This window comes from Dipteris shenzhenensis, chromosome 28 (assembly GCF_047967505.1).
Source record: "Dipteris shenzhenensis isolate YYH24624 ecotype China chromosome 28, Dip_SZ_1.0, whole genome shotgun sequence".
In the NCBI taxonomy this organism is placed as follows: Eukaryota; Viridiplantae; Streptophyta; class Polypodiopsida; order Gleicheniales; family Dipteridaceae; genus Dipteris; species Dipteris shenzhenensis.
The window spans coordinates 50,434,251-50,448,628 of NC_141623.1; the positions used below are offsets into that span (position 1 = coordinate 50,434,251).

At 44.4% G+C, this 14,378-nt stretch overlaps 1 protein-coding gene across 2 annotated transcripts in view; it reads right to left on the reverse strand.

Annotated features, from left to right (window-relative positions):
• Positions 1-11,505, reverse strand: part of LOC147883687 (proteasome activator subunit 4-like) — a 142,489-nt gene extending 130,984 nt beyond the window's left edge. For both annotated transcript variants that reach the window (XM_087399300.1, XM_087399301.1), the window contains exon 1: positions 10,373-11,505. In XM_087399300.1, the coding sequence (XP_087255426.1) occupies positions 10,373-10,536 (164 nt within the window). In that variant the 5' untranslated portion in view covers positions 10,537-11,505. The remainder of the gene's footprint in view (positions 1-10,372) is intronic.
• Between the last annotated feature and the right edge of the window lie 2,873 nt (positions 11,506-14,378).

Sequence of the window (14,378 nt, forward strand, 5' to 3'; positions counted from 1 at the left end):
TGATTGCCTTCGTTCCCTCCCTCCGTCGCTCAGCCCCTCCCTCCGTCGCTCAGCCTCCCTCTCCCATCGCTCAGCCTCTCCACCTCTGTTATGCTCTAGCCGAGATAGCATGACCTCGGAAAGATCGGTGGGCATTTTCTCTTAGGTGACCGACTTTTGTAATATTTCATGTGCGTAAATTAAATGGTCAAGGGAAGTAACTGCCAAGGTCCTAGGTGAGGGTGTATTGGCATCGACTAGGTGGTTCTGAGTGCTCAGGCCTAGGTGCACCTAAATGTGTAAAAATGCCAAGGGGGTGCCCCAAGAGAGGGGTAAATGGTGTACCAAGCTAAAGGTCTAGAATGATGACATGTGGCAGAGGGAACCATCTAGGGAACTGAGGGCTTGTGGATAAGCATGAATGAAGAAAATTACGTATCTTTAGATGCTTGCAGTCTACAACAGAGGCTGGGAGGAAATTTATGATGCCATCGCCTGTGATATTATATTGCCTGTAATTCGACAGAACAGTAAGGATAGAAAAGTGGGATGTATCATTTGGTATCAGGGCTTGCAGGTTGAACGAGGGGACTACGTACGAAGAGAGTGCAGAACACCTGGGTAGCACGGATGACGAGCTGTCTACGTGAAACCGTTGGTTTACGGTTAGCTTAGAGCCAGGGAACGGTGGCGCGTGAGACTGAAGTTACGGGCAGACCCTTCGACGTGATAAGCGGTGCTGGGTGAAACACCTGTGAAATCAGAGGAGTATGTTGGCGATGGGCTCTGACGGGCTCTTGGCGACGACACCCTTTGGACTCTTGCTCAGAATCTCGGTGTCCCCTGGGAGGATATCCAGTCTGCTAATGGCCTCGAAGATCACTTCATTTATTCTGGTGATGTCCTCAAAGTCGTGATCCCAGTTGTGCCATCCCGTCGGGATTTTTTTGCAGCCACTGAGAACACGGCCTTGGATAGTGAGGCCTGGCGACACGGCTTGGGATATCTCAAAAAATAAAATAAAATTGAGCATACCGTTGGAGGATCTGCTGAGCGACCAACCCATCGCTTCTCGAAGTGTTGTTTCCTGGAGAGGTATTACAGGTACTGGAAGATCCGGAGAGAGACTTGAAATCCAAGGTCTCAGCATAGGATTAAGCTGTGTAAACAGTTAGGTGAAGGGTTGCGCATCTGGAAGGTGAGCGCAGAGAGCTGCTTCCGTTGATGGAGTGGCTGAGCCGTTGAGAATTCGCAACAGGAGCAGCGTCGATGATGCGTGGGATGTAGGATATGGTCACGTAAATAGCCCGTGAGCACTAAGGCTGATTCCGAAAGAGAGAAGCGAATAGCTGGGTGAGTGCCTTGGTTGGTGGCGCAGATTTTAGAGGCTTGGCAGAAGAAATAAGTCGAGACATCTCCGTTACGTGGAGTTTCCAGGGAGTAGTTCTTTTCCCTTCTATACAAATTTTCAATTTGCAGTTTATTATTCCTGTACAGCAAAGGGGAATCTGAAGTAAACAAAAAAATAAAATAATAAATAAAATCTATTTTCCCTTTTGAAACAATGGAGACAGAGGGACAAGATTCCAGGGTGAATCCTGGTGAATCTAGAGCGCGATCTATGCAACAAGTGTCCCATCACACAACACCTACTCTGGTGGGTAGGATTTCTATACTAGAAGATGCTTTACAACAGATCATGAACCAATAGCTTCAAGTGAACGCTGGTCAAAATGAAATTAGAGAAATGGTGCAAGCCTTGTCGGCTAGACCATCTAGAAATGAAAAGGGCAAAGCTCCAGAGCTAGAGTCCAGTATACACTCATCAGAGCGTGCGAAGGTCAAGGTACCTAATATTGCTAATTATAGACCGGAAAAGTACGCTGGTTGGATGACCGAGCGCAGTTCTGATGTGATCGAGGTTTGGTTACACAAGTGGGAAGAAGCTTTCGCCATTTGTGAAATCAGATCTGATCTAAAGAAAATCCGCGAGACCACTCACCTATTTATTGAGGCAGTGGATAGATGGTACATAAAGCAACAGAAAGATCAAGTTGCCCCTACCACCTGGGAAGGGTTTAAGGCTGAATTTAAGAAACACTTCCTTCCACCTGACGAAGAGTCCCGAGCTTGGGATGCTTATAGAAACCTTCGACAGAGGAATTTGTCAGTGGCAGAGTACACTGACAAGTTCAGGGAATGTGTTATGAAAATAACAGACCCTCTCCCTATGTCGGTTCAGTTGAAAGACTATATCTATGGACTGAATGACAAGATTAAAATGGAAGTTTGGGCTAAATATGTGACTACGTTAGATGAATCTATTGCAGTAGCCCTGAACTATGAGGATGCCAGAGGCAGACCTAGTGGGTTTGTGCAGGCAGGGACTCAGCATAAGTACCCAAGAAAAAGGGGATTTCAGAGGAAATGGACTTCAAAGACAAGTGTCTCGCAGCCAAGTGGCCAAACCAAGCAGGTGAAGCCGGTTGAGGGACAAGCAAAGACAAGTACCACCGTTGGGGTGAAAAGAAAAGTAACTCCAATGGCAGCCCGGGCTTGGTCAAAGTCCTCGTTGACCCTTGAGCAAAAAGAGAAAGCTAGAAAAGAAGGATTGTGCTTCAGCTGCCTTCAGCGACATCAGTGGAAAGATTGTCCACTAAACAAAGACCGTCGCATGGCCAATATAATAATATCTGAATGCGACGCGGAAATGCAGGAGAGTCCCAATGCGGAATATATGCAGATGCAATTGGCGGGACCTTCTCAGAGGTTAGTACCTGTGTTATTAAGTGTGTTTGTTACTAAGTTAGTAAGCGGTGCACCTGATAACATGCTTTCACAGCCCGCAGCAACGGGGTATACGGTTTTCGATGAGCCCGAGTTGATTAAAATGAAAGGGCAACCATTGATTTCAGCCATGGAAATTTGGAAGACTCCGAAAGAGTTTTTGTGTTAAGCAACTAGCAATCCCCAATTTCTGGGGCAAACATATAGAGAAATGGCCGACCAAAATCAAGCCAATCAGCTGGTTTGGCCAACCAAAACTGGCCGACCAGCTGGCCGACCAGCTAGGTCAGGCCTATAAAGGCACTAGCCCCCACACTCTCATTGACAGGACAGGACCTGCAGCTGCTCCTCACCGCCTCCCTCCTTTGCTGCAGCCCCTCCTGCTCCAGATCTACCTCTCCTCTTCAGATCTGCTCCTCTGCTTCAGCTCTGTCCCTTTTGCTCTTCTGCTCCAGATCTGCCCCTTCTGCTCCAGTTCTGCTTTCTGCCATCTTCTCCTACCTCTGGACAGGACCTGCAGCTGCTCCTCACCTCCTCCATCCTTTACTGCAGCTCCTCCTACTCCAGATCTGTCCCTTCTGCTCCAGATCTGCCCCTTCTGCCCCAGATCTCCTCCTTTTCTTCATCATGTTGCTATTCCAGATAGCCTGAAGGTTCCTTCCTCAGAGCATGCTGGTTTTCAGCCATTTCCTAGGGCAGCTCCAGCCCTTCATCATCATCAAGCTACACGGAGAACTGCGTTTCGCTCCCTCTGCTGCTATCCTTTCTACTGTTTCTCTACATAAAATCATCTTTCTGATTCACCTCAGCCACAGTCCTTGAGACACGACGACTTGAGGTTCTTGTATTCAGTTTTTCATATTACCGACAGGCATTATGTTTTCTAAGTTCCGTTCTTCAGTTGTGTTTGAGTATTGTCTATTTTTGATTGCTCCACTGCAAACCCTATCGTTTCTCTATATGGTATCAGAGCCATGGTGATCTAAAGACCCCAGATCTCTGGTGATCTAAAGATCCTACTTCTTCATGGAGGCCATAGGTACGGGGAGCATCACTCCTATGAACATATCAGTTTCCTCTTCATTCCGCTGTGCACTACGGGAGAGAACTCCATCTTCTACTCCCATCCCTCCCTCCCTCCCTTTCTTACCTCCCTCTTCTACTCCCATCCCTCCCTCCCTTTTCGGTTTTAGGCTTGACACTCCCCATTCCTTCGAATGAGGGGGTCATGATCCTTCACCTCTACCACCATCGGCATCGACTTCCAGGATCTACAAGTTCTCCCTAGGCGGGACCCTTTCTGTTCAGATGTGTCTTGATGACTGTTGTTTCGAATCTTGTCCAGCATGGAGGCGGGGATAGACTCCTCTCTCCCGAGGTCCAAAATTCGGGCACACACTGGCTCACTGTTCAGCTACGACCTCTTCCTTTGGCGGAATCCCACCATCTCTGGATTATCAGTGCTGCTACGACATATTTGTTCTTTACCTTTGCTTTTCCCTCCACCTTTCGGTGGTGAGAGGGGGTGGCTTATTCTCTCGAGCTTCACAGTGTTCTTATTTCTGCTTATCATACGTGTAACTCAGGCACTTGAGGAAGTGAACAATTCCCTTGCAAGGGCACTCCTCTTGTGACCTTCTCTGCATTTTTGCATTGCATCTCTTGGGCATTTCGTAGGGATAGCCACCAACACCGTCGACATCTCTACACGAAGCTCCAAGCACACAATGTCTGCCCCTCCAAATTGGCAATTGAGAGGGGGTGTTAAGCAACTAGCAATCCCCAATTCTTGGGGCAAACATATAGAGAAATGGTCGACCAAAATCAGGCCAATCAGCTGGTCTGGCCAACCAAAACTGGCCGACCAGCTGGCCGACCAGCTAGGTCAGGCCTATAAAGGCACTAGCCCCCACACTCTCATTCACAGGACAGGACTTGCAGCTGCTCCTCACCTCCTCCCTCCTTTGCTGCAGCCCCTCCTGCTCCAGATCTACCTCTCCTCTTCAGATCTGCTCCTCTGCTTCAGCTCTGTCCCTTCTGCTCTTCTGCTCCAAATCTGCCCCTTCTGCTCCAGTTCTGCTTTCTGCCATCTTCTCCTACCTCTGGACAGGACCTGCAGCTGCTCCTCACCTCCTCCATCCTTTGCTGCAGCTCCTCCTACTCCTGTCCCTTCTGCTCCAGATCTGCCCCGGATTTGCCCCTTCTGCCCCAGATCTCCTCCTTTTCTTCATCATGTTGCTATTCCAGATAGCCTGAAGGTTCCTTCCTCAGAGCATGCTGGTTTTCAGCCATTTCCTAGGGCAGCTCCAGCCCTTCATCATCTTCATCATCATCAAGCTACACGGAGGACTGCCTTTCGCTCCCTCTGCTGCTATCTTTTCTACTGTTTCTCTACATAGAATCATCTTTCTGATTCACCTCAGCCACAGTCCTTGAGACACAACGGCTTGAGGTTCTTGTATTCAGTTTTTCATATTACCGACAGGCACTATGTTTTCTAAGTTCCGTTCTTCAGTTGTGTCTGAGTATTGTCTATTTTTGATCGCTCCACTACAAACCCTATCGTTTCTCTATATTCTGTGTCTATGTATAGCATTGGTAGAGTCGATTGATGATGCATCGGCTAGCACTGAGGCTACCCAAGATGGGGAAATGGCCGAGTTGGCTAAAGAGATATCGGACAAGTTCTCTTATTGTTTTAGGGATGAGTTACCTTATGGGTTACCTCCAGAGCGAAACGTTCAACATAAAATTGAGTTTATCCCGGGGGCAGAACCTGTAAATAGACCTCCCTATAGATTAAGCTTTACAGAGGAAGCTGAGGTGCGAAGACAACTGGAAGAATACCTCAAGCCGGGGCAGATTCAACCCAGTTTTTCACCTTTTGCTTCGCCAGTGATATTAAAGAGAAAGAAAGATGATACTTTTCGCCTCTGTATAGATTACAGAGCATTTAATAATATCACTATTAAGCACAAGTATCCGATGGCTCGGATCGATGATTTGCTAGATGCATTGCATGGGGCTGTAATTTTCAGTAAGATAGATCTTAAGTGTGGCTACGATCAGATCCGTATTAGAGCCGAGGATGTGCATAAAACCGCTTTTGGAAGTAGGTTTGGTCATTATGAATTTTTGGTAATGCCCTTTGGACTTACCAATGCTCCAGCTACATTCGTCATGCTTATGAACGATTTACTACATCCGTATATCGGAAAGTTTGTAGTACATTTTATTGACGATATTCAAGTATTCAGTAAAAGTATTACTGAGCATCGCGAACACTTAAGAATAGTGTTTAGTACTTTGAGGAAAGCCGGTCTTTATGTAAATAAGAAGAAAACTATACTGTGTATGGTTAGACTTGAATATTTAGGATTCATAATTACTCCAAAGGGGGTAGAAATGGATCCAAAGAAAGTGGCTGCGATATTGACTTGGCCAATCCCTCAGAGTTTGACCGCTTTGCGATCATTCTTGGGATTTGTCCAATTTTATCGAAGGCATATCAAAGGATATTCTGAAATAGTATCGCCATTGCCTGATCTGACCTCAGATAAAGTATCTTTTATATGAGGATAGAATCAACAAGAAAGTTTTAACACCATAAAACAAGTTGTGGTCTCAGGACCGGTGTTAAAAATAGTTGATCCCCAGAAACGGTTGTTCCTTGAAACCGATGCAAGTGGCATTGCGGTAGGAGCAGTTCTTTTCCAAGAGGGAAGGCCAGTAGCCTTTGAAAGCAAGAAGCTTTCTCCCTCTCAAAGGAATTGGCCAACTCATGAATTAGAGTTGTATGTTGTTGTCCATGCTTTGAAAACATGGAGACATTATTTGTATGGATCAGAGTTTTATGTGGATGTTGATCATGATACTCTGAAACATTTTTGTAAACAACCTGACTTGAGAGGCCGCCAAGCTAGGTGGGCAGAGCTCATGCAAGAGTTTAATTTGACGATTCGGTACCGAAGAGGGAAGGATAATAAAGTTGCTGATGCGTTGTCACGCATTATGCATAACGTGAGTTTCAGGGTGTTAGAAAGTGCTCTAATGGCCGAGATTAGAGAAACTCAAAAGGTAGACGAGTTTGTCCAGAGCCTATGGCCTAATGCTCATATGTTAAAACCCGGGGAAAAGGATGACCTGGCATCCAGAAAAGGCCAAACTTATGCAAGATATGCCATAAGGGATGGTATGCTGAAAAGAAATGGTAAGGTAGTAGTACCTAATCAGAATGATCTCAGTCAGAGAGTCATTCAACAATGCCATGATAGCCCATGTGCGGGACATCCAGGAGTCGAGAAGACATATGATCTCGTGAAGCGAGATCTCTTTTGGCCAAAGATGAAAAAGCATATTCATGAATATGTGACACGTTGTTTTTCGTGTCAGGTAAGTAAGGCAGAGCGGGTGAAGCCACCCAGACTTTTACAGCCCTTGGAGATACCACTAAGTAAGTGGGAGAGCATTTCCATGGACTTTATTGTAGGGCTGCCTACGACACAAGGTGGATATGATTCTATCCTTGTGGTGGTTGATCATCTTACCAAGATGGCTCACTTCATTCCAACTAGAGAATCTATTAGTGCCCCGCAAGTGGCGGATTTGTTTATTAGACATATATTTTGTCTGCATGGATTACCCAAATCCATAGTGTCAGACAGAGATGTCAAATTTACCGGTCATTTAGGTGACCGACTTCTGTAATATTTCATGTGAATAAATTAAATGGTCAAGGGAAGTAACTGCCAAGGTCCTAGGTGAGGGTGTATTGGCATCGACTAGGTGGTTCTGAGTGCTCAGGCCTAGGTGCACCTAAATGTGTAAAAATGCCAAGGGGGTGCCCCAAGAGAGGGGTAAATGGTGTACCAAGCTAAAGGTCTAGAATGATGACATGTGGCAAAGGGAACCATCTAGGGAACTGAGGGCTTGTGGATAAGCATGAATGAAGAAAATTACGTATCTTTAGATGCTTGCAGTCTACAAGAGAGGCTGGGAGGAAATTTATGATGCCATCGCCCGTGATATTATATTGCCTGTAATTCAACGGAACAGTAAGGATAGAAAAGTGGGATGTATCAACCTCCGTTGCTCAGCTCTCCCCGCTTAGCCTCTCCTTCGCTAGCCTCCCTCTCTCCCATCGCTAGCCCCTCCCTCTGTCGCTCAGCCTCCCTCTCCCGTCGCTCAGCCTCTCCACCTCCGTCGCTTAGCCTCTCCGCCTCAAGCCCATGCTCACCGCTCAGCCTCTCCACCTCTCTCTCCCTCTCTCTCTCTCTCTCTCTCTCACGCGTTAGCCTCAGCCTCACTTGTCACCCGTTACCTCAACCTCTTCGCATCTCAGCCTCGTCACCGTCTATCATCAACTCCACCAGCGCCGCCAGCATTGCACCAGTTTACCTAACCTAGGTCAACTCTGACCTAACCGACACCTCGACAGAGGTTAACCCAAACCAGGGTTAACCCCTAGTTGGGCTGAATCCCCAGCCCAGCTAGGGAGTTAGCTCAGCCAGGGGGCAGCAGAAGATATGGCCAGCAAGGAATGGCCGAGCCTCTCCTCGAAGTCTTCCCCCTCAACCCAATCATTTCAGGCAACAGGTCCCGATCCTGATACGCCACCGTTGCAGCTATGACACCCTCTCCGTATGCACATACCTACCTACGAGGAGGTTTGGACCGACCCATCATTGGGCACCATGAACAGATTTTTTTATCTACAAGAGCAGGTAAGAGAGTTAAAGATGCAATTGGCAGATGCAGTAGCTAGAATTCAGGTTCTAGAAGGACTTCGCAAACAGGCAGTCATCGATGAGGTTGTTAAATCTTACAAGGCTTCCCCCCCAACTAGTTTCCACAATCAAAGAGCTAGTTCACACTGAAGTACAAACCGCAAAGAAGGAAGTGATTGTGGAGTTCAATGCAAAGGTTAACAAGGCTGACATTCAGGAAGAGATTAAAGAACATGCAGCTAGGCGTGATAACGCTTTGAAGATTAGAATAGGGGGACTCCCCGAAGGATGGTGCAAAGAGGAGGACTCTTTCAGCGACACTTAGCACATATCAAAGCAACCATGCCTAATATTGATTGGACAGTTGATAAGGATGATGCTTTTGATGATGATGATGAACCCAAAGCAACTCGTATCTTACAGTCTAAAGGTCATGCTATCATTACGCTTAACTCACGGGATCTACGAGTCAAGCTTCTCCGATAATCCTACAAGTTGAAAGGAACTCAGATATGGATAGCTGAAGAACTTACACGAGATCAATTGAAAAATAAGGCAGCGGAATTAGCTAAGGTCAAGGCTGCAAGGAATGATGGAAAATGGGCATTGTACCGTGAGGGCGTAGCACTCATTAAAGAGTGTAAATCCAAGCCAAAAGACTCTCAGTCTTAAACTAATGTATGGCCAATTATGCTTCTTTCCAAGTCATAATGTAGGTACTCTAAATAAATGGAGCTGCTTTATGCACTCCCTGGGAGCTACCCTCTCTAAGCTGATGTACTAATTGGTTTTCATGTTGTCCCATAGACTTCTTGGTCATCCGTGGATGTTAATAGACTTTCTTTCTTTCTTTCTTTCTAAAACATTTCATACAACACCCCGGTCATGTGCCCAAATCATACTCCCAACTTGCTGCAGATTGTGGAGTGCCTCGCATGCTATTACACTAGTATACTGCACCTCAGTTCTGAACGCTCACTCAGTGTCTTCTCTATCGCCAAGTACATCCGCCATTCTTGCTTAGTCTCTCCTATATGTTCTTCTCACTTAATTGTCTATGCGTCTACCACAAAATATTGAGAGGAAAGGGTTTTCATGTACTTGTAGCTCTTACAGTCTGCGTATTAACTTGCCCGGAAGTTTTAAGGCCCTTTTAGTGACTATGGAAGCTTAAGTTTACAAGTACCAATTATTTTCAACAGCAATTATTTTTCATGAAAATGTCAAGATAAATTAGATAAGAAACAAACTTCCAAACTGTACGCCAAATGTTTTGAAGCTCTGTGAGTGGCTCGATAGTTGTCTCGTGACTTTTTCTTCTCCACCATAGCACCTGACACGACTTCACATTACTCTGCTCTAGGATGGCTGTTTATTACCTATCTGAAGATTTTATTCCCCTATACGCATAGGTTTCTTTGACCATCTTGGTAAAGATATGCTACATGCTACATTTTGCAATGGTTTCAGGGCACCAACACTACATACAACTATGGACCACTCTTGGAAGATGAGGTACATAACCTGAGAGAAGGGCTCGTTGTTTGCTGTGCCCATTAATGGATGGTCTTTTCGTTCATTCTCTATTCCATATAGACTCTAGCTTTAAGTTCAGTGAATGCTAAGCTTACAGGGAGCCTTTCATTATAAGCCACGATCCCCACGCACATGGGGATTGTAACTCTTTGACTAAGACGATATTAAGGGGATTGTTAACTCGTTCATCATAACTAAGATAAAATACACACGGGGATAATTTGTCCAAAGGTGCTTAGACATGCCTTCCTTTGCGTGAGGCACAATTGCTGTTTGTGATTATTAGACTAGGCTATCAACATGGTTGAAATTAGACAGTCCTACAAAATGGCGGAAACACTTACGTGTTGACAACTGAGATCCATTTTAGGCTAGCAAGCCTCGAAGAGAGAGTGCTGTTTTGCAACGTCTGTTGAATAATCCCGACCACCGTGTGAAACCTTTGAGATTCGACACCCAATTCATCTGCAACTGGTGCTGGCAACCACTTGTTGTACAAATGTGTCATGATGATATAGACGAAGCTTAGCTTCGCTTCTTCGACGATAACGGCAATGAGAAGGGTATGACCCCTTGTTCCTTTGAAAGAGGGAGAACAAGGGAATGTAGAAAATTGGTGTGTTGCGCAACGCGATGTGGTAGTTCGCAATGCAACGCATAGATTTTTTACTAGTTGACGAATTTCTCTGGAGAGATCCCGTGTTGTAGCGCGAAGAATTGGGTCCAATTTGGCGCAATAAAAGGCAACGCCTTGGCTCGAAAATCAAGGAAGCATTGGTATGTTTTGGGTAAAACGGAAATGGAATCTTGCTGGAGCCGGGGGAGAAGAAGTGTGTGAGAGAAACAGTATGTGGGTGAGCGCACCGGCAATGCGTCGGTTGAGGAGGGAAGAGGTTAAGCTAAGCTTGTCGTGCGAGTCTTGGAGGTGAAGGGAAGCAGGTAAACAACCATGTCTGCACGGCAGAGTACTGTATCAATTGGTCGTCTTGTTCTTCTTCACTTTTTTCAATGCCGTTGCTTCTTGGCTACTCCAACCTCTCTCTTTCTCGTTGGAGCTTTTTCCTGTGATCCACTTCTCTCCTCCAGAGGATCTAGCTCCTTTTCTTCAGCTTTCCATTCCTGGAGGTTCCTGGCTATTTCATCATCTTCCCCGCCTCTAAACAAGCTTGTTTTGTCTTCTCACAGGCTCGTTACAAGCTTTTCTCTCGCTAATTCTCCAACCCAAGTTCGCTCCAAACAAGCTCTTCTCTCTCTTCTTTCGCCAAATTCCCCAACCCAAGTTGGCTCGAAACAAGCTTTTTTCTCTCGCTTCTTTTTTCCAACCCAAGTTCCTTTCACTTTTCCACCTCCCTTTCCAGTTCCCAGACTCCCTCGATCGCGCCCCCGATTCTCCACCCACAGGTCGCAGCTTCGTCGCAGGTTCCTATAGACTTCCAGGACGCTTTCAATTGTCGGAGGAGCTGCCGCAGCAGCAGTGGTACTGGTGGGTGCGACATTGTGCTGGTGCGCTAGGTAGTGTCGGGTGGCGATCAATCAACGCAAAGCTGACGGGCCTCAAGACTTTTGGGCAGAGATTTTCTGTGGGAATCTTGACCATGTATCATGTATGCACTACTACGATGTAGCCTATAGAATTAACGCCTTCAATTATTGCTGTAATCATAAACACCAAGCCTTGCCCTTCCACCTTCCATGGTCTCATTCATTGCCCCACCAAGGTTCCATTCCCATGTGGGGATTTTGCCCCACGGCCCACACTAGTTGCTTGCTCTCGTATGGCAACGCTCCGTAGCCCTACAAAGTCTACAAAGTAGAATAACTCATATTGATAAAGAGTTGGTTTTGTGCATCTTGCAAAAGGAACAAGAATCACCCTCATATCATAATCATGCAAGGCTCCAATTCACATAGCAACACATTAGAGAAGCACCTGTAGGTTCTCTACCCTGATCAAATGTTGAGGTGAAGCCCAATCACCACACATTTGTGGCTCCACCTTTATATCAAAGATACTCAAACTAGTGAAGCCAATCACCATGAAGTATATACCCATGTATCTGCTTAGGTCAAGCACATCAGGAACTACATGTGACTACATTGAGGTATGTGTATAAACAACAAAAAGGGATTTAGTGTTTTGAAGTCACATGAGAAAGTAAAGAAAAAGAGCAAATTTATAGATCCTTAGTCTCGTGTAGTGTAGGGCACATCACGATGACTTAATATCTGGCACGTCGTGGTAAGAGGGTACCACCTCTCACCCTTTGGATGAAGGGCCATACAAACACTCCCTTGTGCAAATGTGTCATTTTTCCACAATGTTGTGCATGTAGAATGGTGGCCTGAGGGCCATGACCTTTAATTTATGTCTTCATGGGCCTAAGGGACATGAGCTTTATTATATGTCTCCATGGACTTAACTCCACTCCACCCTAGGCTAAGTTAAGTGAGGTTTTTTTTTTTTTCAAAGAAAGTTAAGTGAGGTTATTTGAATAGTACATTCCCAAACAATATTATTCAACATACTGGGTATCTTGCTTTCCTAAAAATGTTAGCCTTACCTTGTGTAATTTATCCATTCTTACAAGAAAAAAGTGAGTCGTAAAAGTTTTATTTCACTAATGTTGAAGCTTTTGCTTTAGTATGCTGAAGCTTTCCTAAAAGTGTCGGCTTTACCTCATGTAATTTACAAGAAAAAAGTGAGTTATAAAAGTTTCATTTTACAAATGTTGAAGCTTTTGCTTTAATATTGCCGAAAGTTTTGTGTCAGTGGACTACAACATACTCCCCTAGGTAGTCAATCCCTCATGGCTACCTTTGTCCCACTTGTTAAAGGGAAGTGCATTGGTTGTTGTAAACTAAGTGTTAAAGATGGGAAAAAGATTTCCTTTTACTTTTTTGAAAGAAAGCACCTACATGTCACAATCTAGCATCTTCCACAAACGTTCTCCCCTAAAAATCCATTTTCTTGTCCAAGATCTATCCCAGTGTTCTTACCTCCTCACATTTGAATTTCCTTTAAAGGTTCACTACCCAAATCAAAGCTCTTTATGTTCTTTCAAACAAAGGTTCTATTAGAAGTAGGGAAATTTGTGAATTGCCACCTCCAACCTCCATCCAAAATGATAGACATGCAACCACCCATTTTTCCCAATGTCTCACATTGTCCTTCTCCTCGTACATTCACATGCTACCCCTTACAACTTGCTTTTGCCATCTATCCAATCTTTTTGCCAACCAAAGAGTCCCACAAAACATGGCCTACATCCGTGCAAAATTGCACACTTGTGGAGGGACTTTTTCATTTCAAAGTCTTCTTTTATCAAATTCTAAAGGAATTTGCAACAATCATGCATACCATATCCCCTTTGTCATGAATCATGAGTATCTCTTAGCTCTTTGGCACTCCAAGGAAGCTTCATGATATTTACCCTTTGTTTTTTGTTTTACAGATATATATATTAATCAATCACTCCTACCAATGTGACTCACGGGATAATAGATTCCATTTACTTCATTTAAGATAAGTTATTGAGTTTCCACTTTTTAGTTTACATTTGTCTAGCTCACAAAGCATAAACAACTATTGTATGTGCATAACAAAGGGCACTTAAACATAACACAAATACTCTTCTTTTTGAATTATCATTATTTTGCATTTTTATGAACACAAGGCCTTGGTCTTGACTTTGGAAAGTAAAGACTTCCAAGAACAAACACAAGCATCACATGCAAATTGCCACAACTCTAAATTGCATATGCATGTGTGCACACACATGTGCATGCCTGCATCCATGTGTGCACGTGTTGTGCATGCACACGTATGTGAGTGCATGTAGGCATGAGAGAGAGAGAGAGAGAGAGAGAGAGAATTCATTGATCAACCAAGCATTTCTACTCTATTGCCGATTTGTTTTACTTATTTAAAGCTTAAGCAAATAAATAAATTAGATTCAAAACAACATAAATGATACAACATAAATAAATCTAAAATTGCATGTTTGTGCATAACATAATGGATACCACTGCAAATGGAGTTGTGTTGTTAGTGTTAACTTAAGTGTAACTAAACTTCTTATGTTGAGTTTATAACTTAATATAACCATAGGTGGGAAAACACCCAAATTATGATAGCTTTACTAACATAACATAATGGTCGCAAAAAGGGTCCTCTAATTTTAGTAATTTCATGACTTAATCTGTAGTTGACTTGGGTGACAATCTTTATACTCTTGTTTTCATGTTTTCCAATGAATGCCATATAGCATTTTTAATTCCATAATTTGAGTTTCAAAGGATGGCATTAGTTTTTAAAAATTGGGAGTATAGGTCAGGGCATCCACTATTAAT